Source organism: Aotus nancymaae, unplaced genomic scaffold (genome assembly GCF_030222135.1).
Source record: "Aotus nancymaae isolate 86718 unplaced genomic scaffold, 86718_ANA_hifiasm-v0.15.2.pri h1tg000014l, whole genome shotgun sequence".
NCBI lineage: Eukaryota > Metazoa > Chordata > Mammalia > Primates > Aotidae > Aotus > Aotus nancymaae.
Window position 1 is genome coordinate 119,847,616 of NW_026988425.1, and position 24,896 is coordinate 119,872,511.

Consider the following 24,896-nt stretch of genomic DNA (forward strand, 5'->3'; position numbering starts at 1 on the left):
CAGGGTCTGGCTGTGTTGCCAGGCTGGTCCTGAACTCTTGGGCTCAAGCGATCCTCCTGCCTTGGCCTCCCAAAGTGCTGGGATTTCAGGTGTGAGCCACTGTGCCTAGCAATTTTTAGATATATATTATATAAAAAACAAACAAAGAGATTTTCCCTAGAAGTACATTTGTTTCCTAGCTCTCACATTTTGTGATTCTGTGATTTAGTGGAAGAAGGGATAATCTCATGTGAGCTGTAGAGAAAGGCTGAAAGAAGGGTTTGTTATGTTATCTTGGAATTAGAGTAGAATCTAAACTTCTGCCAATGTTAAAAATTATAGTAACATGACATTCTACTTTTCAAAGCAGTTTGGTCCTGATTTACTTGTTTGTGACAGGGTTTCACTTTGTCACTCTAACTAGAGTCCAGTGGCATGATCTCAACTCACTGCAGCTTCTACCTCCCGGATTTAAGTGATCCTCCTGTCTCAGCCCCCCAAGTATCTGGGACTATAGGTGCATGCCACCATGCTGGCTAAGTTTTGTATTTTTAGTAGAGATGGGGTTTCACCATATTGTCCAGGATGGTCTTGAATTCCTGACCTCAAGTGATTGGCCCGCCTTTGACTCCTGAAGTGCTGGGATTACAGGTGTGAGCCACCTCGTCCTGTCTGGTCCTGATTTATTTTATTCTTTTTTTTTTTTTTTGAGACAGAGTCTCGCTCTGTCGCCAGGCAGGAGTGCAGTGGCATGATCTTGGCTGACAACAATCTCTGCCTCCCAGGTTCAAGTGATTCTTCTGCCTCAGCCTCCTGAGTAGCTTGGATTACAGGTGCACACCACCACGCCCAGCTAATTTTTGTATTTTTTAGTAAAGACGGGGTTTCACCATGTTGGCTAGGATGGTCTCGATCACTTGACCTTGTGATCCGCCGGCCTCGGCCTCCCAAAGTGCTGAGATTACATGCATGAGCCACCACACCTGGCCTGTTTTATTCTTATAAACAAACCAGGTGATACTCCATTGTGAAATAGTTCAGATTGGTGGGCAAGCCACATGTATGGTGACTTGGAGGGCAGCTTCAGTTCGGAGCAGTTGTTTAGAAACACTGTATTTTGCCTCCCTATTTATTGTAGCTCATTCTTTCTACTTAATCGCTTTCACCAAATCACAGTTGGCCTTTCTTCTCTGACATGACACCTGTATTATATGAAACGTGTTCTACTCAGCTATCGGAAACATCTAAGTCAGGATTGTTTTATAGCTGTTGGATTAGGGAAAGGAAATAAAAAGAATTGTGGGTGATGTCACCATTGTCTCTCTTTTTATTTTTATTTTAGTCTAGAAATACCAGAAAAGAGGGAAAACTAAACACCTCTGGTAACTGGCTCTGATTCAAGGCAAAGGTGTCTTATTTTGCTCTGTATCCATAGTTTTCCCTATGTGTTTACTTCATTTTAAAAAGAAAAATAAGTAACTTTTTTTTTTAAACTGTTATGTGCTTGAGGGCCATTTTTGGCTTAGGCTGTAGTTGTTCACTTTGTCCCTGTGAATGAGAGCCCAAGTTAGATTGTCCCCTGAGAGCTGGAGTTGCCAGTAGTTGTTTGCCAGAATGATTTTATCAGTATCCTTTTCAGTAGTAAAAAGATGAGATGTGTCCTTGAACTACACTATTTTCCATACCAACAACTGCCATTCTTTTCCACTTTGGTCTTTCGGTCTTTAGGCTCAATACAGTTACAGTTTAGATTTTTGTAGCCATTTCAAATTGGTATCTAGTTTAATTATTTATGACAACTCTTCTGGAACACTCATTTGTTTCATTTTTTCCCGTTTCTGACCATTTAAGTTCTGCTACTTGAAAGAAAGAAAACCAAGCGGAGAAGCTTATCACTGAGTATAGGAAACAACCAGAAAATTGTCTGGCCCATTCATATCTCCATCAGCCTTCATGTGTTAGGGAATATGCTGGCTGATTAAAAGGAAGAGTAGATTTAAAAGCAAGGTTGAGCTGGGAGCGGTGGCTCACTTCTGTAACCTTTGGGAGGCCTAGGCAGGTGGGTCACCTGAGGTCAGGAGTTCGAGACCAGCCTGACCAATCTGGTGAAACCCCATCTCTACTAAAAATACAAAAAATTAGCCAGGCATGGAGGCAGTCGCAGTGGGGGGGCGCCTGTAATCCCAGCTACCTGGGAGGCTGAGGCAGGAGAATCACTTGAACCTGGGAGGTGGAGGTTGCAGTGAGCTGAGATTGCGCCATTGCACTCCAGCTGGGGCAACAACAGTGAAACTCGGTCTCAAAATTGAATAAATAAAAGCAAGATTGAGTGACTATTCTATAGAATTTGAGAAAAATAGGATAATTGTTGTTTCACCTTGTTTTATTTAAAAAAAAAAAGATTCTGAGGCATATTCTCAGTTTGAAAAGATAGAATACAAGAAATTTTATTCTGAATTATAAAGTATGATAAACGTACATTCTATAGTCTCATCTTTCCAGCAATTTTATTACTATAAAGAATATGCCCCCCCCCCCCCCCCCCGCCGACCGCTTCCGCTCTCGGCGCAGGCGCTGCGGCTTGACCAGAGCGGAGGGGGCTCGGGAGACGAGTGGACACTGCTGGTCAGGATGGTGCTGGAGAGCGTGGCCCGCATCGTGAAGGTGCAGCTCCCCGCATATCTGAAGCGGCTCCCAGTCCCCGAAAGTATTACCGGGTTCGCGAGACTCACAGTTTCAGAATGGCTTCGGTTATTGCCTTTCCTTGGTGTACTTGTACTTCTTGGCTACCTTGCAGGTCGTCCATTCCTCCCGAAGAAAAAACAACAGAAGGATAGCTTGATTAATCTTAAAATACAAAAGGAAAATCCGAAAGTAGTGAATGAAATAAACATTGAAGATTTGTGCCTTACCAAACCTGCCTGCGATGGTTCACATAATAAACACAATCAATTGACAGGAGATAATGTGGGTCCACTAATACTGAAGAAGAAAGAAGTATAATAATAATAAATTAGGATTGAATTAATTGTATACAATCTTATAACAATATTTTCTCATTCTTTGTGTATAGAAAATTTTTAAATGGTGGTCTTAATTATTACTAGTGGTTGAACAATTATTTCTTCCAATTTATTTTCTTGCTGTGCTACTGTTTGTATTTGATCCTTTGACTGTTCAGTCACAGATAGAAATTAAATTGTCAAGCCTCTTATTCTGATTTCAAATAATTAATGTATCTTCTAAAAATAAAATCACTTCTGATTTTAATTTAGGAAAACCTAACTTGTGGCTATGGCTCCAAAGCTGTTTGTTTCTTTGAATATCAATATTTTCAACAGGATCTTGTATTTAAATTCCCACCCCCTACACTGTTAAATGTATTGTTTTTTCACATCTCTTTTGGTTTTGATAATCTGAAGTGTTTTTTTCTCCTTTTGGCCTTCCACACTTAATTGTGTTTAGATGAATTATGTAAAGAAAAATATTGCCATCAAGAATTACTTGTGTTTTTGGTTGGGTGCAGTAGCTCACGCCTGTAATCCCAGCACTTTGGGAGGCCGAGGTGGGCAGATCACAAGGTCAGGAGATCAGGACCATCCTGGCCAACATGGTGAAACCCTGTCTCTGCTAAAAATAGAAACAAATTAGCTGGGCGTGGTGGTGCATGCCTGTAGTCTCTGCTACTCGGGAGGCTGAGGCAGGAGAATTGCTTGAACCCAGGAGGCAGAGATTGCAGTGAGCCGAGATCGTGCCACTGCACTCCAGCCTGGGCAACAAAGTGAGACTCCGTCTCAAAAAAAAACAACAGGAAAAGAATTACTTGTGTTTTCACAGAGATAGACTCTTTGCTTTATAGAGATTGTTGTGTATTTAATATGAATATCCCAACTTTAGACTTTAGAAAAGAAGTAAACTGGATATAAAAAGTTCCATTGAGGAACAGTTATTTATAGTATAAAATATTTATTTACAAAAAAAAAAAAGAATATGTAAAAACACATAAACGTGATAAATATGATTTACATATTATTTGGCCTACATTTTTATTGATAAAACTATCTATCTGAATATGCCATACACACAGACATATATATCTTCACAAAAACACATAAGATATTCAGATAGATGGTTCCTCCAGCTTTATTTATCTTTTAATTTAAACTTTTTTTTTTTTTTTGAGGTGGAGTCTTGCTCTGTCATGCCCAGGCTGGGGTGCAGTGGCGCGATCTCGGCTCACTGCAGCCTCCACCTCCTGAGTTCAAGCGATTCTCCTGCCTCAGCCTCCCAAGTAGCTGGGATTACAGGTGCCCGCCACCACACCTGACTATTTTTTTGTATTTTTAGTAGAGATAGGGTTTTATCATGTTGTCCAGGCTGGTCTCGAACTCAGGTGATCCGCCCACCTCGGCCTCCCAAAGTGCTGGGATTACAAGCGTGAGCCACCGCACCTGGCCTTTAATTTAAACTTATATGTAGTAATAAATATTTCATTTTTATGTGTCAGTAAATCTGATTTTTACTTCAGTCTGCTGTATCGTGAACCTTTTTTCATTTGGCTTTTCAAAGATTTATCACTTTGAAAAAGACTAGGCAACATCTAGTGTTTGGGAGATTTTTTTTTTCTGTTATGGTAAAGAATGTAAGGATAATGTCAGCCTTGTGAAATTTGAGTAGAATAGACTGGGCATGGTGGTTCATCCCTGTAATCCTAGCACTTTGGGAGGCTGAAGGGGGTGGATCACTTGATGAGTTCGAGACCAGCCTGGCCAACATGGTGAAACCCTGACACTACTAAAAACACAAAAATTAGCTGGGCACGGTGGTGGGTGCCTGTAATCCTGAGATTACCAGCAGGCAGAGGTTGCAGTGAGTTGAGATTGTGCCATTGCACTCCAGACTGGCAGCAGAGTGAGACTGTCTTAAAAAAAAAAACCTAAAAAATACCTGAATGTTTCAGTTGAAGATACAAAAATAAAATAAAAACTAAAAAAAAAAAAAAAATTGAGTGGAATTATTTTAAATTAGGAGTTTTAAATGTGGGGTTTATAAAGTCAATAATGTCTCTGAAACTATATGTAAAATTTAAGCATATGTATATTTTTCTGGGGAAGGGTCTGTAGCTTTCCTTAGATATTTACAGGATTCGGTGGCCAAACAGTGGTTGAAAACTGTTGCCATGGGCTGGGTGCAGTTACTCACACCTGTAATCCTAGCACTTTGGGAGGCTGAGGTGGGTGGATCACTTGAGGTCAGGAGTTTGAGATTAGCCTGGCCAACATGGCAGAACCCCGTCTCTACTAAAAATACAAAAATTATCTGGGCATGGTGCATGCCTGGAGTCCCAGCTACTCAGGAGGCTGAGGCAGGAGAATCACTTGAACCTGGGAGGCGGAGGTTGCAGTGAGCTGAGAGCGCGCCACTGCACTCTAGCCTGGGCGATAGAGTGAGACTGTGTCTCAAAAAAAAAAGAAAAACGAGGGCCGGGCGCGGTGGCTCACGCCTGTAATCCCAGCACTTTGGGAGGCCGAGGCGGGTGGATCACAAGGTCAAGAGATCGAGACCATCCTGGTCAACATGGTGAAACCCCGTCTCTACTAAACATACAAAAAATTAGCTGGGCATGGTGGCGCGTGCCTGTAATCCCAGCTACTCAGGAGGCTGAGGCAGGAGAATTGCCTGAACCCAGGAGGCGGAGGTTGCGGTGAGCCGAGATCGCGCCATTGCACTCCAGCCTGGGCAACGAGCGAAACTCTGTCTCAAAAAAAAAAAAAGAAAAACGAAATGAAAAAGAAAAGAAAGCCATTACCATTACCTGTGTTCTGTTGGTAGAAAACACATGTAACTAAACTTTCTTTCTTTTTTTTTTTTTTCCTTAGGCTTTCTTTAAATTTCCTGAGAGATATTTGAAGGGGAAAATATAGCTTTCTTTTTTTAATTTTATTCTTTGTTTTTGTTTTTGGAAAATAGATTTCCAATCCTTTCTACAATCTCCTCCCTGCCTCCAGAAATCTAAGAATTCATTATTTACTGATTCCATAGCTTTTAGTATTTTAGCTGTGATAATTGAGTCTGTTTTGATAACCCCCAAACAACCTTAAAACCTGGACCTAGAAATTCACTGTGGATTCTGAGTTCTGAAACTGGAAAAGAATATCAGCAACAAATTTAAGCTTCTAAACTTGAGATGTGGCTTCCGTTACAAATGGTTTTTCTTAGGATTTGTTAAAGCGTAACTTAAGAACTGAGGGAAAGGGTCTGAGGTGCAGGGAGCAGTCGGGATCTGGGGAGGCAGCTGGCTGTGTTGCTGCAGCAGAGGAAAGCGGGGTGGAGAAGAAAGTGGCATTCGTGCTCAGAAATTTTCCTAAGTTCCTGCCTCTGAGATCTGAGTGGGCCAGGGCAAAGATGTGTGTGGAACTGATTGTAAAAGAGTACTGTTATGTTCAATTTAAGCTTCTCCAGGGAGAATGGAAATGAAACTTAAAATCTCTAAGGAAAAGTTCTGACCTTCTCTATTTTTTTCACATCCTCTCTCCTTTTGTGCAGATGGATGGAAGCGTGCCTCGGGGAAGATCTGCCCCCTACCACAGAACTGGAGGAGGGGCTGAGGAATGGGGTCTATCTTGCCAAACTAGGGAACTTCTTCTCTCCCAAAGTGGTGTCCCTGAAAAAAATCTACGATCGAGAACAGACCAGATACAAGGTGAGTCCCTCCCTGCTTAGGGCTTAGATTTCTGTCGTCTTGAGAAAATTAGTCTGCTTTATTTTGTGTAAGAGTTGTTGAGAAATATGTGTAAGGTGTGTTTGTTTGAATGAAGTATAGCCTTTACAATGCCTGGCAGAATGGAGACATTTGTGCAAAGGCAATATGTAGTAGGAAAATAATATTATATCTCTTTTAGAATTAGTCTGGAAAGCCCCCTCCCCCCACAAGAAAAGATATACTAGGAAAAGAACTTTAGCTGTCTGTGTTTCTGATAGAATTCTTATCATGTTACATATCTAGAAATTTTCCTAGTTGAAGATGAATTTTTTAATTCTTTAGAAGGTAGAGGAAGTAACTAGGGGAATTGCTACTTTAAATCTAATTTTAGGCTGGGCATACTGGTTCTTACCTGTAATCCCAAGCACTTTGGAAGGTCAAGGTGGTAGGATCACTTGAGACCAGGAGTTTGAGACCAGCCTGGGCAATATAATGAGACTCTGTCTACAAAAAAAAAAAAAAGCAAGAGGATTGCTTTAGCCTAGGACGTCGAGTCTATAGGAAGTTATGATTGTGCCACTGCACTCCCGACTGTTCCTTAAAAAAAATAATAATTTTAAGCACTGAGATTTGTTGGCAAATTGAATGTAAAAGCAACTTTATGAAAAAACATGACCCTGCAATACTGGAGTGCAAGGTACAATGGGAAAGTGATTTGGTCTCAAAAAATTGAAATAAATGAGTGTGTTTGATTCCTGTGTCTCAAGGCCCTATAAAAAAGAAGACTGCTTAATTAAGTTGGAATGTTGGGCCAGGCATGGTGGCTCATGCCTGTAGTCCCACTTTCAGAGGCTGAGGCAGGCGGATCACTTGAGGTCAGGAGTTCAAGACCAATCCCGCCAACTTGGTGAAACCCCATCGCTACTAAAATTACAAAGATTAGCTGGGTTTGGTGGAACCCACCTGTAATCCCAACCACTGGGGAGGCTGAGGCAGGAGAATTAGGCTTACTCATTCTGAGTTTTGGCCCAATTATTACAGCTGGCCACCCTTAACTTAACTCGCCTCATTTGAACCCGGGAGGCCAAGGTTGCAGTGAGCCGAGATCATGCCACTGCACTCCAGTCTGGGCAACAGAGCAAGACTCTGACTCCCAAAAATAAATGCGGATGTTGAGAGGGACCAAATTTTGTTGTCTACAGAGTTTCTGTAGGGAGCTTGCCTGTGAACTCTTACTTGAAGAAGGATGAGTATGAAAGATAGTGGAGAATTGCATTACTAAGAGCAAATGTAAGGGTGGCCAGCTGTAATAATTGGGACTGTGGGAGCATGCTACCACACCAGGCTAATTTTTAAAAATTTTAGTGTAGAGGTGGGGGTCTCACTATGTTGCCCAGGTTGGTCTCCAGCTCCCGGGCTTAAGTTATCCTCCCCCTTGGCCTCTCAAAGTCCCAGGATTACTGGTGTGAGCCACTGTGCCGAGCCGTATGTTCAGTTTTGAATACACAGTTATTCTAGAGACAACTCTGGAGCTATTCTATAGGCAGAATGGGAAGATAGTGTAAAAGGAGAGTGGAGACTTTGCAGCAATAATTTTTTAAAAAAATGCCTGGGTGCAGTGGCTTATTCCTGTAATCCCAGCACTTTGGGAGGTTTGAGGTGAGATACCTCACTTGAGTCTAGGAGTTTGAGATCAGCCTGGGCAACAAAGTGAGACCTCCTCTCTACAAAAAAATAGAAAAAAAATGAGATGGGCTTGGTGGCACACACTTGTAGTCTCTTGGGAGGCAAAGGTGAGAAGATCCCGTGAGCCCGGGAGGTAAGGCTGCAGTGAGCCAATTGTGCCACTGCTCTGTATCCTAGGCAACAGAGTGGAGCTCTGCCTCAAAAAAAAAAAAAAAAAAAAAAAGGCAGGGGGCAGAGGGAATATCTCTATATATAGAATGAAAGCCCGGATTGATTTTTTTTTTTTTTTTTTTGAGACAGAGTCTTGCTCGTTGCCTAGGCTCTGGGAGTGCAGTGGTGCCATCTTGGCTCACTGCCACCTCTGCCTCCTGGGTCTAGCAATTTTCCTGCCTCAGCCTCCCAAGTAGCTGGCATTATAGGCACACACCACCGTGCCTGGCTAATTTTTCTATTTTTAGTAGAGACCGGGTTTCACCATGTTGGCCAGGCTGGTCTCTAACTCCTGACCTCAGGTGATCCATCCACTTTGGCCTCCCAAAGTGCTGGGATTACAGGAATGAGCCACTGTGCCCAGTGTGGTATTTTTATATACCGTTTTGTGAATATCTTCTGTGTTCAGACACCATACTAATTACTTTATATGCATTATCTCACTTAGTCTTTATACATAAAAAGCAGCTGTTCTAGATGGTAAACCTCTGTCCTTAAAGGATGAAGTGGCTTATCCAGTGTCACTGTAGTTTACTAAGCCAGTAATTGAATCCAAGATAATTTAACTCCAAAGACCACATGTTCTGTCAAGCATACTGTACACAGGAAGGCTCTCCAGGAGGTTCCTAAGTGAGAAGAGCTGAGATGTGGATTTGGCTTTTTGGTATTGGAATGTGAGCACAGTGACCTCAAAATTAAGGAGAACTTGTCAAATCTCATGAGGAAGCTTTTGTAAGGAGAGTTTTTATTTAATATTTGCTTCAATACAGCCAGTGGTACCTAATGAGTTTTTTTCTTTTAGGCGACTGGCCTGCACTTCAGACACACTGATAATGTGATTCAGTGGTTGAATGCCATGGATGAGATTGGATTGCCTAAGGTAACTTATCTGAGATTAACAGTTTAGGCTTTGTTCCAGCTGTTTTGGCATAACCCCCAAACAACCTGCTCTTATTCTACCTGTAAAATTATTCTCAAAATCTTTGGTGGTTTTTTTTGAATACTAAAGGATGTCTATTTTTGACTTAGGAAACAGTTTTCTTTTTCTTTTATATTCCTCATACCTGTTTCACTTTACCCTAGAGAAATTTCCTATGATGATATCTACTTTTACTACATCAAATTGTAGACTTACATTTTACTGTTTTTCCCTAGATAGAATTCACATGCTGTGAGATTCACCATTTTAAAGAATACTAAAGTAGTGGTTTTTATTTATTCACAAAGTTGTTAACATTAAAATTCGACCTTTGGGAATATAAGGAAATAGTTTAGAAACCTGTAGGGAGTATGAAGGCTCATTTTATATTTTATATTATTTATTTATTTATTTTCATTTTATATTTTAAATTGTAGAGGTGATAGAATGATGTTTACTTCCTGTATCTGTTTTTGGTCATGGCTGCAGTTTTGATACAGAGTGTACATCTTCTGGGGGTTTTGCTTAGGAGTTTATTTAGTGTTGCTTTCAGTGAAATTGCCATCTCAGGACTGCCTGAATCTATAACTGCCACACTGTATTGTCATTCTTAGAGGCATGAATGGATTGATTTCATTCTTTCTTTTGTTCCTTCTCTGTTTTTTTCTTTCTGTTTGTATCTTTTGACCTAAGAATTGTATTTCTGGGAAGTTATCCCAAATAAATAATCAGAAAGCACCAAAAAATATATATATATAAGGATTTTTTAGCATTGATTATGATAGAAAAAATTGATAGCAAAGTGCATGGTTTTTCACAAGGGATATTAATTATGTTACTGCCAAATACTAGTGCCATTAAAAAGGATATCAACCTAAATAAACAAAAGGCCTTTGATGTATTAAGTGGGGAAAGACAGTTTAAGGTTGCAAGGGTTTATGTTCTGGCTAAGATCACTATTTTTGTGTAAAAATAAAGTGCATGTTCTTGGGAAAAACTTTTCAGGAGATAATGGTTTTCATTTCTGTGTGATGGAATTAAGCGTGGTTTTTATTTTCCTTATACTTTCCTGTAGAGTTCAAATTTTTGTAACCAAAGGAAAATTTGTTATTAAAAAAAAAGTGAGATGTAGAATATCAGAAGGTGGCTAAAACTATTTTATATTTTGTGCAGTATATAAAGTATACATTTTATATTTTGTGCAGTATATAAATATTGTATGCAGATAGGTATATTGTATAAATATGTTATATATAATATATAATTATAATATATACAATTATACATTGTATATATATCATATACCGATATGTATACGGTATACAACAGCTATATATTGTTGCATACATATTTGTTGAATTGAGTTAAATCAGAGCTGAGTCTTTGCAGAAGACTAGCTTTTATCCTCTTTTTTTCAGAGAAAGTGCTGAAGCTCTCTTCTTTGCCACTGGCATGCTTGAGAGTTAGGCTCCACAAATATCAGGAAATGCAATACGTCAAGTTCTTACAACTGCTTGGCTGGCTGTGCATCTGTAACTTCCTTTTCCTGTTTTTTAATATAGTATAAAATACTGTACTATATAGTGTAAAATATTAAACTGTGCACCTGTAACTTCCTGTTCCTGATTTTTATGTAGTATATTACCAGTGGACAGTGACAATTTAACCTCTTTTGAATGGTACTAAGACCTTTGTTAATATTTGTAGTTGCTAGTAGTGTTGTAACTACAAGATGTTTTTTTAATGATGTAATTTTATTACTTTTTTCTTTGGTTTACTAACAGTAGTATATTATCCTGGACTAGAGTTGCAACAAACAGAATTTATTAAAGGCTTTCAGGGGGCCAGGCGCGGTGGCTCACGCCTGTAATCCCAGCACTTTGGGAGGCCGAGGCGGGTGGATCACAAGGTCAATAGATCGAGACCATCCCAGTCAACATGATGAAACCCCGTCTCTACTAAAAATACAAAAAATTAGCTGGGCATGGTGGCGCGTGCCTGTAATCCCAGCTACTCAGGAGGCTGAGGCAGGAGAATTGTCTGAACCCAGGAGGCGGAGGTTGTGGTGAGCCGAGATCGCGCCATTGCACTCCAGCCTGGGTAACAAGAGCGAAACTCCGTCTCAAAAAAAAAAAAAAAGGCTTTCAGGGACAACTTGATAATCATGGCTATAAGCCTTGAATTGTCCACCCTTCATTTAGGCCCAGAAGACTTCTGAGTATTAAGAACCAATGATAACCTGAAACTGTATTGTTGTCCATAATATAATATGTAATATGTAATTGACAATACATATGTGGTGTTTATTGGGATGTCTTTTCTGATCTCTTTATATGGTACATGCTGGCCTATTATAGAAACTTAATGCAGTAATTTTTTGGTTCTTATCCTTTTTGACTATTATAAATGGTACTGTGTGGCTACCTTTTCCCTAAGATAGTTCTTAGTTTGATTTTTTTTAAAATTGTTTTTAATCTGCTCAACTAGTCCCGTTTTCTTTAATTATTCTACCTTCTACTTCCTAGTGATGGACATTCTTTAAGATGCAATTGTTGTTAGATACATTTTCCTATTTTCATGTTTTCAGTTATTCTCAAGACTTGCTGATACAAAGTAAACATAGTATCCTTAGTTGGCTGCTGGACATTTCTCTTTGGATAGCTTTCTGTCACTTAGACATTTTTATATCCAAAACTAAATCTACCTTTTCCCCAAGTGAACTTCCCTTCTTCTGTAATAAATGGTATCATATCATCATTTCCCAGTCATCCAGTCTCAAAACCTTGCAGATACCTTGAACTTCTAAATCCAGTCATGCCCTAAGCCTTCTCCATTTATTTGAAATAGCTCTTTTTATCCATCTACTGTTAGAGAAGCCTCCCAACCTACCTCCCCAACTCCAGTCTCCCATTATTCAACATATCCTATGTCCCATCTCCAGTCACATCTCCCCAGGGCTCTATTTTTATCCTTAGTTCCAAAGCTAGGATACTAATTTATGTCCCACTTATAAAGTTCAAACTTGTCTGACTTTCAAGGTGCTCATAATAATATGATTTTATCCTACCTATCCAACCTTATTTTTCTATTACTTTCTAGAATGTATTCTGTAGATTTTAAAAAACAGTAGGGTATATTCCCTTACTGTCTCACAAAGTCTTCATGATTATTTCTGCTTTATTTATTCTGGCTATTTCTCTTGTTTGGAAGACCTTCCTTGCCCTCTATCATGATTCACTCATTTCTTTAGTTTATTATTTCACAGTCTTAGTATAGGTCTTTATTGCTTATCTAGATTCTTCTCACCTCATTATTCAGTTTTTTGCTTCTCCAAACCACTGTTGCCTCTTATTTCCCAAAATTACAGATTGAATTGTATGGTGCCATATGACTGTGAGAAAAGTCTTAAAATTCAGGGCTATTCCCAGTCTAAATCTACTCTGTTCCTATCCTGCCTCATTCATTAACTCATCACATATAGAGCTTCCATGACCCTGGCTCTGGGCTTGGTATCAAAGATATGGCAGTGAGTAACGCAGATCTAGCCCTGCCTTCATGTGGCTTATAGTCTGTTGGAGAAGCCAAACAGATAAACACAAATGATTGATTTTGGTAAGTGCTACCATGGAAAAGTACTTGTCTTCCAAATTCCCTTACATGTGCTCTATTCTAGCTACTCCATCTGGGTAGCTTCCCATTTCTCCCAAGCATTATAACACATTTTAATATTTTATAGTTTTTTTCAATCTCTAAAACACAGCAGGTTGCACAAACTAAAGCACTTAGTAAATGTTCATTGTTGAATTGTTTCTCGATCTAGTCATGGTAGATAGTAACTAGGAACATTGTGGTTCTGAAAGCCTCATACTCAGATCAGTCCAGTGATTTCAGCTGGACTAGAACTTGTCTTTATATGCCTGTATCTGGGTCTGAAATAAGTCACCTTCTCACACCTAATGAAATTCAGTGGGTTGACCAAATAGAGGTTTTCCAAGTAGTACTTTTTATTCTGTGTTGTAGCATTTTATTCCTTGCAATCTTATGATGAAATGTCTGTTCACCCTAATGAAGTCATTTGCTGAATGCCAATGATGTTTTCTAACTGTCCATAGTTTGATTTGTATTGTTGATGATTAGTGAAGGTCAAATGAACAAAGTGTATGGATACCTTACTCTATTTCTTTTATTTCTCCCTAGATTTTTTACCCAGAAACTACAGATATCTATGATCGAAAGAACATGCCAAGATGTATCTACTGTATCCATGCACTCAGGTAATCAAATTTTCTTGGCAAAATCAGGAGATTATGAATAACATCTAAATTGGATGTGTAGCTTTTTATCCTTGAGGTAAGAATGAAGAAGTTTTTTCTTTAGCTTCAAAAGTTTCAAATAGGATAAAATACAATTATCCTAACGAAACAGTGAGAAACAGCTGTGTTTTTCTAGGGAGTATGGAGAAGGGATTTATTTATTTAATAGCAGATAATTTTGTTCTAAAAACATGGTATGATCTTTCATAATTGATCTAGTGTTTCTGTGAACTATGCATTCACTTAGGGTACAGTCTCTTATTTAGTTATGTAGGTCCTTGCCATTGTTAAGCCATTTGTTCGTTCATTCAATAATTTTTATACCAACACAAACACGATAGTAGGAAATGAAACAAAATACATTTTTTTCCCACAATGTCATGGTAAATTTGGAATATGACTTAAGTTCAGGTCCCCAGAATCCTAAATTAAATTGGAAGGAAAAGATACACGTCTGGAAGGTAGGTGAGATGAGATAGGAGTAGATGCTTATACAGGTTGAGAATTCCTTATGTGAACTGCCCAGGAAAGAAGTGTTTCAGATTTTGAAGTATTTGCATTATACTTACCAGTTGAGCATGCCATATCTGAAATGCAAAATGCTCCAATTAGCATTTCCTTTGAGGGTCATGTTGGTGCTCAAAAATTTTTAGATTTTGGATTTTGGATTTTCAAATTTGGTATATTCAACTTGTGGTACAGTAGTGTAGTATTTTAGCAAATGCATTTGATGGCCATAGGACTAAAGGAGAAGATGGCAGAGCAGGTGGGACATAAGTGAGATTTTGGCTTGGGCTGCACTTCTTATATGGCGTCCTTTGTGTGTGCTTACTAGATGTTAATTACATTGGAGTAGGCATATAATATTGATCTATGAGAAGACTGTTGTCTCCAGTTTCTTGATCTACCATGTGCTAGATCCATGGTATCACTGGAATCAGTGTGAAACATACAAAAGAATGAATATAGCTAAGAACTAGTGGATCTCATGTTGAGAATGTAGCAATTTCAAATATGTGTCTGAGACTGGGTTACAGTGGCTCACACCTGTAATCCCAGTGCTTTTGGGAGCCCAAGGCGGGAGGATTGCTTGAAGCCAGGAGTTCGAGACCATCTTGGGCAACATAGCGAGACCCTATTTCTACAAGAAATAAAAAATTAGCTGGGCATGGTGGCACACACTTGTAGTCCTACCTACTCTGGAGGCTGAGGTGGGAGGATTACTTAAGTCCAGGAGTTTGAGGCTGCAGTGAGCTATGATTGTGCCACTGCACTCCAGCCTGGGCAACAGAGCAAGACTCTGTCTCTAAAAAACAAATATGTATGTCTGAGTCCAGTTCCGATTAATTCTGAGTATTGTGTTTGGAGATTTGTCTATGTTGATAATCTTGTGAAGGCTGGACCTACCATGGATATCTGAATGTGCAGGCAGAATTCCTCTCTGCTAGTTGTGTAGCCACTACTCTCTGTAGTGTAACTTGGGTCCCAGGCCCTCAAATTCTCTGAAGTAGAGGCTAAGGAATTAACTATGCCTTCCTAGTAGTAGAGTCAGAATGAGAAAGAGAGGAAGTCCACTATTGTTTTCCATTTCTCTTGAATATGCAGCCTGTGCTTAGAACGCATGTAGGGAGCAGTGTGTTTCGTGATTTATGGTTTCTTTTTTATGTTTTTTTTTTTTTCCTGAAGGGTGGATTGGTAACATTTGATAATACGTAGGAAGTATTTTATAATTGCTGAGAGTCTCTTCTTTTACCCCAAAACACAACTATGTTCAAAGTAGGTTCCTCACCTCACTGTATTGGATAAGGCTCCATCTCCCTTTGGGTCAACAGTGACAGAAAAGCATTACCTATCTCCTCCCTGCTTGCCTTTTTTTTCCCCCAAAGTCTCGATTGGCATTATTCCAGAGATAGTCACTGTACTTTAGTCATACTGAATTACCTTTGTAGATAACATTCCACTCAGATAAGACCCCAGTTTTCCATTATTCTCAAAATATTTGTATACTTTATTTCTGTTTCCCCTGTTTTGTTATTCTGAGAACTGATTTTGCGGTTAAACAGGTCCATAATCTTTTATCCTAAATTAAAGTCCTAAACTCTCTGAAAATTGATTTTAAGTTTGATGTAGGCTGATTTATCTCCTTAGTATGATTATGTTTGTGTGTTTCTCTGCAGAAAGTAACGTATTGCGTTGAGGATGCTGCCCCAGGGCTTGCTGGAGATACTTTATAATATCGTGTACACTGTAAATAGAAATACACTTTCTAATATCTGAGAAATTCAACATTCAAACATATCTGGCCCTGAGAATTTGGATAAGGGAGTATGGACTGGTAGTAGATTCTGTTTCCTAATCACCTGCTGTGTTTCAGGGTCTTTATTAATAATCTTTGAGATTGGCATAGTGACTTCTAGATTACCATTCACAGAAAAGATAATTAGAATCCAGGTAGGTTACACAGCTTCCTTCTACCCATTGCTACAAAGTGCACCTTAAGTAGGAAATAAGAAAAGGAAATCTAAGTTCACTTAGAGGCTGACCCGTTATAGGTAGCTAACGGTGTATTTGTAGAAGTAGGCATGGGAGAGCAGGAGCAAAGATTGGAAAGTGCTGTTTACCAGTAGGATTTATCAGTTTCTGTGTGAAGCTAAGTACTTTTGATTGTGGATAAGAGGATTTAACTGGCCATTTTTTAATCCATTCATAACTCCAGTATCTCCATTAAATACTTCTAATAGTTAAAGAGAGTTAAAGATGGTGCTCATGTTTACTTTTTATACCAGCCAGTGATATGGTTGTAGCACTTTTAATTTACCATTGAAAGACAGTTAATTCAGTGTTCTTGGTACTGTGAAAGCAACTGTATTAGTCCGTTCTCGTACTACTATAAATAGCTGAGACTAGGTAATTCGTAAAGAAAAGAGGTTTAATTGGCTCAAGGTTCCACAGCCTGTACAGGAAGCATGGCTGGGGAGACCTCAGGAAACTTACAATCATGGCAGAAGGCAAAGAAGAAGCAGTCAAGTCTCACATGGCAGGAGTAAAAGAGAGAGGTGGGGAGGATCTACATACTTCTAAACAACCAGATCTAGCGATAACTCACTGTTATGAGAACAGTGCTAAAGGGGAAATCCGCCCCCATGATCCAGTCATCTCTTACCGGACCTCACTTCCAACACTGGGGATTACAGTTTGACATGAGATTGGGATAGGGACACAGACCCAAAGCATATCAGTAACATTCTTGAACTTTCTTAAAATTTCTTGTTGCCTGTTTCCAAGTAGGAATAAATGAGGAGGAAATTCTTGGAGAAAAATATTCTCGCAGTAAAAAATGCAGGCGTGGTGTATTAGTGGGGAAAAACATACAAGAGAACATATTGCAAGTGTATAAAGTTATTAGTTATTTTGCTTTGGAATTTTTTTTTTTAAAGCAGCAGAATCTTACTCTTTTGCCTAGGCTGGAGCACAGAAGTGTGATCTTGGCTCAGTGTAACCTCAACCTCACAGGCACAAGCTATCCCCCTGCCTTAGCCTCACAAATAGCTAAGACTACAGGCATGTACCACCATACCTGGCTAATTAAAAAAATTTTTTTTGTACAGACAAGGTCTTGCTATGTTGTTCAAGCTGGTTTTGAATTCCTGACCTCAAGTGATCCTCCTGTCTCTCCTTCTCAAAGTACTGGAATTACAGGCATGAGCCACTATACCCAGTCTGGAGAATTTTTTGAATACATTTAAAATCTTCTGAGAAAGAAGCTTTATATATCTAACTTGAGTGTTTTACCTGAAAGAAAAGTGTTTAATCATGTGCATGTAATTTATACTTACACTTTTCTGAGAAGATGATTACCTGCTGTGGATGTATAAATGCTGATTTGTTTTGAGAATACTTTATGTGTTTTTTTGTTTTTCTGTTCTACATTTGGGTTTATTATGTACAATTTAAATTCTGAACAATTCTGTGATTGCAGTGTACATGATACATGTTGGTATTTAGATGATATTGAGGTGTATAGATTATTTACAATATCGGTATATCACTGTAAGTTTGTGTGATTTGTTTTTTATACATTATTTCCCTGTTTACTTTAAAACCGTCACTGTCTTGCTTGTGTCACTATCTGTAAAGTGCCCTTCTGATCTCTTCTAAATTATTGGTTCTGATCTGCCAGGGCTTTAGAATCCACTTAACACAGGCTTATGGACATTAATTTGTCCATCCATCCATCTTTGAAATATTGATTAATGTTTGTTAATATATGCTAGGCTCTGGGTAGACATTAGTGAATGAGCCCTGTACTGTGACTGCTTTCATGGAGCTTAGAGTCTCGTTGATTTTTTTTTTTAATTTAAAAAGTAAAAATATTTTTTACCAACCTGATACTTAAAAAAGTAAAAATATATAAAACATTCTTTATCAAAAACTGTTAAATTACCTGGATTAAACTTTTCCACCAGTAATATGAATTCAGTTTAAGTAAGATTGCCATCTGCATCATTTTCATGAATCTTTTCTAAAATGTCTTGTTATTTAAAATCTATTGAAGCAAACAAATAAAGAGACTTCACTATTAATTATATTAACATTAATGTTAACATCTTTTGTTTGTTTGTTTGTTTTTGAGTTGGAGTCTTGCTGTATCACCCAGGCTGGAGTGCAGTGGTGTAATATCGGCTCGTTGCAACCTCCGCCTCTTGGGTTCAAGTGATTCTTCTGCCTTAGCCTCCCAAGTAGTTGGGGTTATAGGCACATGCCACCATGCCTGGCTAATTTTTGTATTTTTAGTAGAGACAGGGTTTTGCCCTGTTGACCAGGCTAGTCTCGAACTCCTGACCTCAGGTGATCTGCCCACTTCAGCCTCCCAGAGTGCTGGGATTACAGGTGTGAGCTACCGTGCCCAGCTGTTAACATCTAATTATACATTGAATTTGTGCCGAAACTGAAACTTGAATTTATACCTGCTGATTTCTCCCAATCCAGTGTTCTTTGCATTGTGTTATGTGACTTTTTAGGACAATGTTGTCATCTAAAACTAAAAAAAAAAGGCTCTGAGTATTTTAGTATTATTATAACTACAAAGGAGGCTATTGTAGGTACTGGGAGTCTCAGTGTTCAGAACGCTTCTATTCTTCATGCCTATTTTCCCCTTTTAAGGGTGGCAGCTAGGTACAGCTGGGAGACCTAACCTTTTGCATATTGTATCTTCTAGTTTGTACCTGTTCAAGCTAGGCCTGGCCCCTCAAATTCAAGACCTATATGGAAAGGTTGACTTCACAGGTAAGGAGTTACAGACTTGGCTGTAAATGCTTGAATTATGTGGAAATAGCCTGGGAGCCAGCAGTACTAATTTTAAAGACCTAGGGCTTTAAAAATACTCTGGCAATGAAGGTGAAAGAAATATGAATAACTTGCTTCTCTGATGTGGGGCAAAGAAGACTAAACTTGGAATTTCAAGCTCTGTTCTCTCACTTACAATGTGAACATGATTAATGAGTCTCAGTTTTCTTATATGTAAATTGGGATAACATTAACATATGTAAAACATAATAATATTAACAAATAATATTAAAAGTTCAGGTATGTTGAAAAAAGCTTTATAACTATCTTTCCCTTCCCCTTCCAGCAAGCATCTATTGTGGGCAAAGCAAGAGGGAGAGTGGGGAATGAGATGACACAAAGATGGGAATTTAGTAATTTTAAGTTTTAAGCTTATTTGGGTGGGTGTTTCTATATGTATTTGCTATAGCCAGATGCTTGAAGAGATGAGGGGTTGGGGAGAAAACGGCAGTGGTAATATTGTTTAAGGCTAAGTTAGATTCAAGTCTTTCAAAGTGGTGATAATTTTGTAGGCCTGGAAGTTTAAAAATTGGTAAGAAAGTTTTTGTCCATGATATTTTTCCTTCCAGGGAAGTTATTCGCTAGCCCTGGGGCAAAGACCAAACCTTACATGTTTTCTTTATCATTTGGCTTTCTGCCTTAGAAATGAAGTTGTTGAATAGCAGCTAATGATTTGGATTGTAAAGACTGAGATAACTTAGTTTGTGATTCACTTATTTTTGAGCTCACATTAAAGCTGTTCCACTCATAAGTTCATTGTAGGAAATGCCATAAGTAGCCATTTTGAAAAACTATTTCCTGTGGGGCCTTCGTACTTTCTAGCTATTTTTGATGCCCTTGATAATAATAATAAAGTTGGACTGAATTTTATATACCAGTTACTGTGTCAAGTGCTTTCCATACATTATATCTTTATATCCTTATAAAACCCTAAAAGGTAAATGCCATTTGATCCCATTTCATAGTTGAGGAATGTGTTTCCTTCTCTTGGTTCTGGAAAGGTGCTTAACTTCATTGATTGGGTATTAATTCCCTCCTGTAGAAGAAGAAATCAACAACATGAAGACTGAGTTGGAGAAGTATGGCATCCAGATGCCTGCCTTTAGCAAGATTGGGGGCATCCTGGCTAATGAACTCTCAGTGGACGAAGCCGCATGTAAGAAGAGAGAAATCTCATGGGTTCAACTGGGATTGTTACTACCATTTCCAATAATTAATTCTATAGTGGTGATCTAGGACATTATGAATCTTGTTAGCAAGTTTAAGTCCGTAGATGTAGTTGTAAATACAGAGTCTTCCATGCTATTGTTATTTGGAAATACGTGATTAATTCTGATTAAAATGAAAGCATTTAAAAAGGAAGTCCTACATTTCCATGGCTCATTGAGTTTCTTACTGTTTTATGGTGTTTACTTGGTAATTAAGGCAAATAACTCCATAGCAAGTGCTCCTTGCAAGACTCTCTTATGAATATTTGTCTGTGAAATTCCACATTCAGCATCCCACACATGGATCGCAGATGGAGCTGTGGCTTTGCATACCATAAGGAAGAGGCTAGGTTCATAGTACCCAGGAAGCCAGTCTTCGAACCCCAGTCATTATTTCTCTGTGAAAAGGAGCCTCTGTAATAGGAGGATGCAATGTTGCTTTCTATTGTGATATACAGCCTTTACTCTGTATAATCTTGGTGTTTTTATTGGTTTGTTTGTTTGTTTTTTTTTAGTACATGCTGCTGTTATTGCTATTAATGAAGCTATTGACCGTAGAATGCCAGCCGACACATTTGCAGCTTTGAAAAATCCCAATGCCATGCTTGTAAATCTTGACGAGCCCTTGGCATCCACCTACCAGGATGTACTTTACCAGGCTAAGCAGGACAAAATGACAAACGCTAAAAACAGGGTAAAAATATAACATCTATTCTAATTAATTTATATTATTCCATCATTTGATATGGCTCCATTGTAAACATCAATTTTATTGAGATATGATTTACATACAACAAAATTCATCGAATTTTAAGTGTGCATTTTGAGTTTTGACTAATATATGTGATCATTTAACCATCACCCCAGAAAGTTCCTTAGTGCACTTTTGCAGTCAGTCACCCACACCCCTGAGCCCAGGCAACTACCAGTCTGTTTTCTATTGCTGCCATTTACCTTTCAAGAATTTTATACAAATGGAATGATGCAGTATGTAATCTTTTGGTATGAGATTCTGTTTGACCTCTACTTCTTGAATTTTATGTAAATCAAATTCTAGAGTATAACCATTAAAATTAATAGTGCCCTCTGGAAAGATTATTTCTAAATATTAACATAGTCTTTCCTCTTTCCCAGATTCTCTGGGGTAAAATGTTTGTGTACAATTGTTACGGACATGTGGAAGTTAGTTAAGTGATTCTTACTTGAAAAAACTGAATCTAAGAATCTCATTTAAGACTTCACACAGGCTAGACGTGGTGGCTCATGTCTATAATCCGGGATGCCGAGGCAGGCGGATCACCTGAGGTCAGGGGTTTGAGACCAGCCTGGCCAACATGGTCAAATCCCGTCTGTACTAAAAGTCCAAAAATTAGCCAGGCATTGTGGTGGGCATCTGGAATCCCAGCTACTGGGGAGGCTGAGGCAGGAGAATTGCTTGAACCCAGGAGGCGGAGGCTGCAGTGAGCCAAGATTGCACCAGCCAGGCAACAGAGCAAGACTCTCTCATAAATAAATAAATAAATAGTTAACACAAATTTATTTACTCCTTGTTAAAATTAGTGGTTGATTACAAAATAAAGACAACCCTGCTCTCAGAACATTTTTTGTGTCTCTATGATAGAGCAGGGATTTCAGTTTCCCAGTTAGGTGCCAAACTGGCCTGCAGGCAAGTAGCTGCTGCCATGCCCCTGCGTGCGTCACCAGTGAGACTCCAAGATTATGAATCTGTATGTGCCCATTTTGCTCAGTTCTGAGGCAAACATGTGCTGCCTCTAATCCCAGCACTTAGGGAGGCCAAGGTGAGCAGATCACTTGAGGTTAGGAGTTCGAGACCAGCCTGGCCAATATGGTAAAACCCTGTTCTCTACTAAAAATACGAAAATAATTAGCTGGGCCTGGTGGTGCACGCCTATAGTCCCAGCTACTCAGGAGACTGAGGCAAGAGAAATGCACGAACCCAGGAGATGGAGGTTGTAGTAAGCCAAAATCACACCATTGCACTCCAGCCTGGGTGACAGAGCGAGACTCTGTCTTTTTTTTTTTTTTAGACAGAGTCTTGCTCTGTCGCCCAGGCTGGAGTGCAGTGGTGCAGTCATAACTCACTGCAGCCTTGAAACTCTGGGCAAAGCGATCTTCCTGTCACAGCCTCCTGAGTAGCTGGCACTACAAGCATGTGCCACCACACTGGGCTAATTAAAAAAATTTTTTTTTTTTTAGAGATGGGGTCTCGCTATATTGCCCAAGCTGATCTAAAACTCTTGACCTTAAGCCATCTTCCCACCTTGGCCTTCCAAAGCACTGGGATTACAGGCATGAGCTACTGTGCATGCTTTGTTCTTTATAAAGGATCTTAAGCTACACCATATTCTTGGTAGTGTTATGGAGCAGGAGGAGCACAAGTGTATTTATGTGGTCTTCTTAGACATCTTAAGCTAACTTAATTATACTTTTTACTCATCCTCAGACAGAAAACTCAGAGAGAGAAAGAGATGTTTATGAGGAGCTGCTCACGCAAGCTGAAATTCAAGGCAATGTAAACAAAGTCAATAGTAAGTATGTTCCTGAGCCAGGCATTTAAAGGGATATTATAATGTAATGTGAATGTTGATCTATTCTCGACTTACAATATGGTTTAATTTATATATTTTAGACATTACTGGATTTGTTTAATGATAATTGCTTATTAACAATCTTTTGTGTTTCTACGCCTCCATTTTAGTTATCATTTGTCTTCAGTCAGCACCTTGTTCGTACACTGGTAGTAGCATCATAGTAGTATTTTGGCTACAGTTTCACTCTTTCACCCTATTACATGCTTTTAAAAATTATTTTCCTGACCAGGCACAGTGACTGTAATCCCAGCACTTACATATCTGTAGTTCCAGCACTTTGGGAGGCCAAGGCAGGTGGATCACCTGAGGTTAGGAGTTCAAGACCAGCCTGGTCAACATGGTAAAACCCCATCTCTACTACAAATACAAAAATTAGCTGGGCATGGTGGCGCGCACCTGTAGTCCCAGCTACTCGGGAGGCTGAGGCAGGAGATTCGCTTGAACCTGGGAGGCGCATGTTGCAGTTAGCTGAGATGGTGCCATTGCACTCCAGCCAGGGCAACAGTGAGACTCTGTGTCAAAAAATATATATATTTTTCTATTTTTGTAAAGTAACATATTTTTGTTTTTTAATTAATGACTAATGCAAGCTGTCTAGAAATAATAAACCACAAAAATTTAGACTTCATCACTTAGAAATAATCATCACTGAAATAAACATTACTGGTATTTTTTGTATGTCCTTCAAAACGTGTGTGTGTGTGTGTGTGTGTGTGTGTGTTATACTCTGTTGCTTAGGCTGCAGTTGCAATTATGGTTCACTGCTGCCTCAAACTCCTGGGCTCAAGCCATCCTTCTGCCTCAAATTCCTTAGTAGCTAGGATTACAGTCATGCGCCACCACACCCAGCTCATTTTTTTTAACTTTTTTGAAGAGACAGGGTCTTGTTCCATTGCCCAGGTTGGTCTCAAAGTCCTGACCTCAAGCAGTCTGCCACCTTGGCCTCCCAAAATGCTGGCATTACAGGCGTGAGCCACCTTGCCCAGCCTCCAAAACATAAATTTAAACAAAAATGAGATTATATTTTTAATATTGACTTTTATATATGTGTTACTTCTGGGAAATTAATTTATTGAAAGTATCATTTTGTCACTACTCTGCTAAATAACTCACCATGACTTCTTAATACTTGTCAGACAAAATGCATTCCTAGCCTAGTGAAGTTCTTTATGCAGTATTTCATGCATACAGCTCTCTGTAGAAGCTCATTTGCCTGATTATCTCCCATACTCATTCTCTGCATTTTAAGATGATAAAGAACCTGGGACAAGTGCAGTGGCTCATGCCTGTAATCCCAGCATTTTGGAAGGCCGAGGGAGGCAGGTGGATTGCCTGAGCTCAGGAATTTGAGATGAGCCTAGGCAATGTGGCAAAACCCCGTCTCTACAAAAAATACAAAAACTAGCCAGGCATGGTCGCACACACCTGTCGTCCCAGCTACTTGGGGACTGAAGCAGGAAGATCGTTTGAGCCCAGGAGGTTGAGGCTGCAGTGAACTGTGTTCCCACCACTGCACTCTAGCCTGGGTGACAGAGTGAGACCCTGCCTCAAAAAAATTAATTAAATAATTTTTTTTTAAAAAAGAATCTGCGGCCGGGCGCGGTGGCTCACACCTGTAATCCCAGCACTTTGGGAGGCCGAGGCGGGTGGATCACGAGGTCAAGAGATCGAGACCATCCTGGTCAACATGGTGAAACCCCGTCTCTACTAAAAATACAAAAAATTAGCTGGGCATGGTGGCGCATGCCTGTAATACCAGCTACTTAGGAGGCTGAGGCAGGAGAATTGCCTGAACCCAGGAGGCGGAGGTTGCGGTGAGCCAAGATCGCGCCATTGCACTCCAGCCTGGGTAACAAGAGCAAAACTCCATCTCAAAAAAAAAAAAAAAGAATCTGGCCGTGAAGTGGCACCCGCCTGGTA

General features: G+C 39.4%; 1 protein-coding gene across 1 annotated transcript in view; it reads left to right on the forward strand.

Annotated features, from left to right (window-relative positions):
* IQGAP1 (IQ motif containing GTPase activating protein 1) overlaps positions 1 to 24,896 on the forward strand; it is a 116,566-nt gene that overhangs the window by 34,524 nt on the left and 57,146 nt on the right. The window contains exons 3-9 of the mRNA XM_012463800.3: positions 6,526 to 6,682; positions 9,381 to 9,458; positions 13,695 to 13,771; positions 19,029 to 19,096; positions 20,199 to 20,312; positions 20,880 to 21,058; positions 22,829 to 22,913. Coding sequence (XP_012319223.1) covers positions 6,526 to 6,682; positions 9,381 to 9,458; positions 13,695 to 13,771; positions 19,029 to 19,096; positions 20,199 to 20,312; positions 20,880 to 21,058; positions 22,829 to 22,913 — 758 coding nt within the window. The remainder of the gene's footprint in view (positions 1 to 6,525; positions 6,683 to 9,380; positions 9,459 to 13,694; positions 13,772 to 19,028; positions 19,097 to 20,198; positions 20,313 to 20,879; positions 21,059 to 22,828; positions 22,914 to 24,896) is intronic.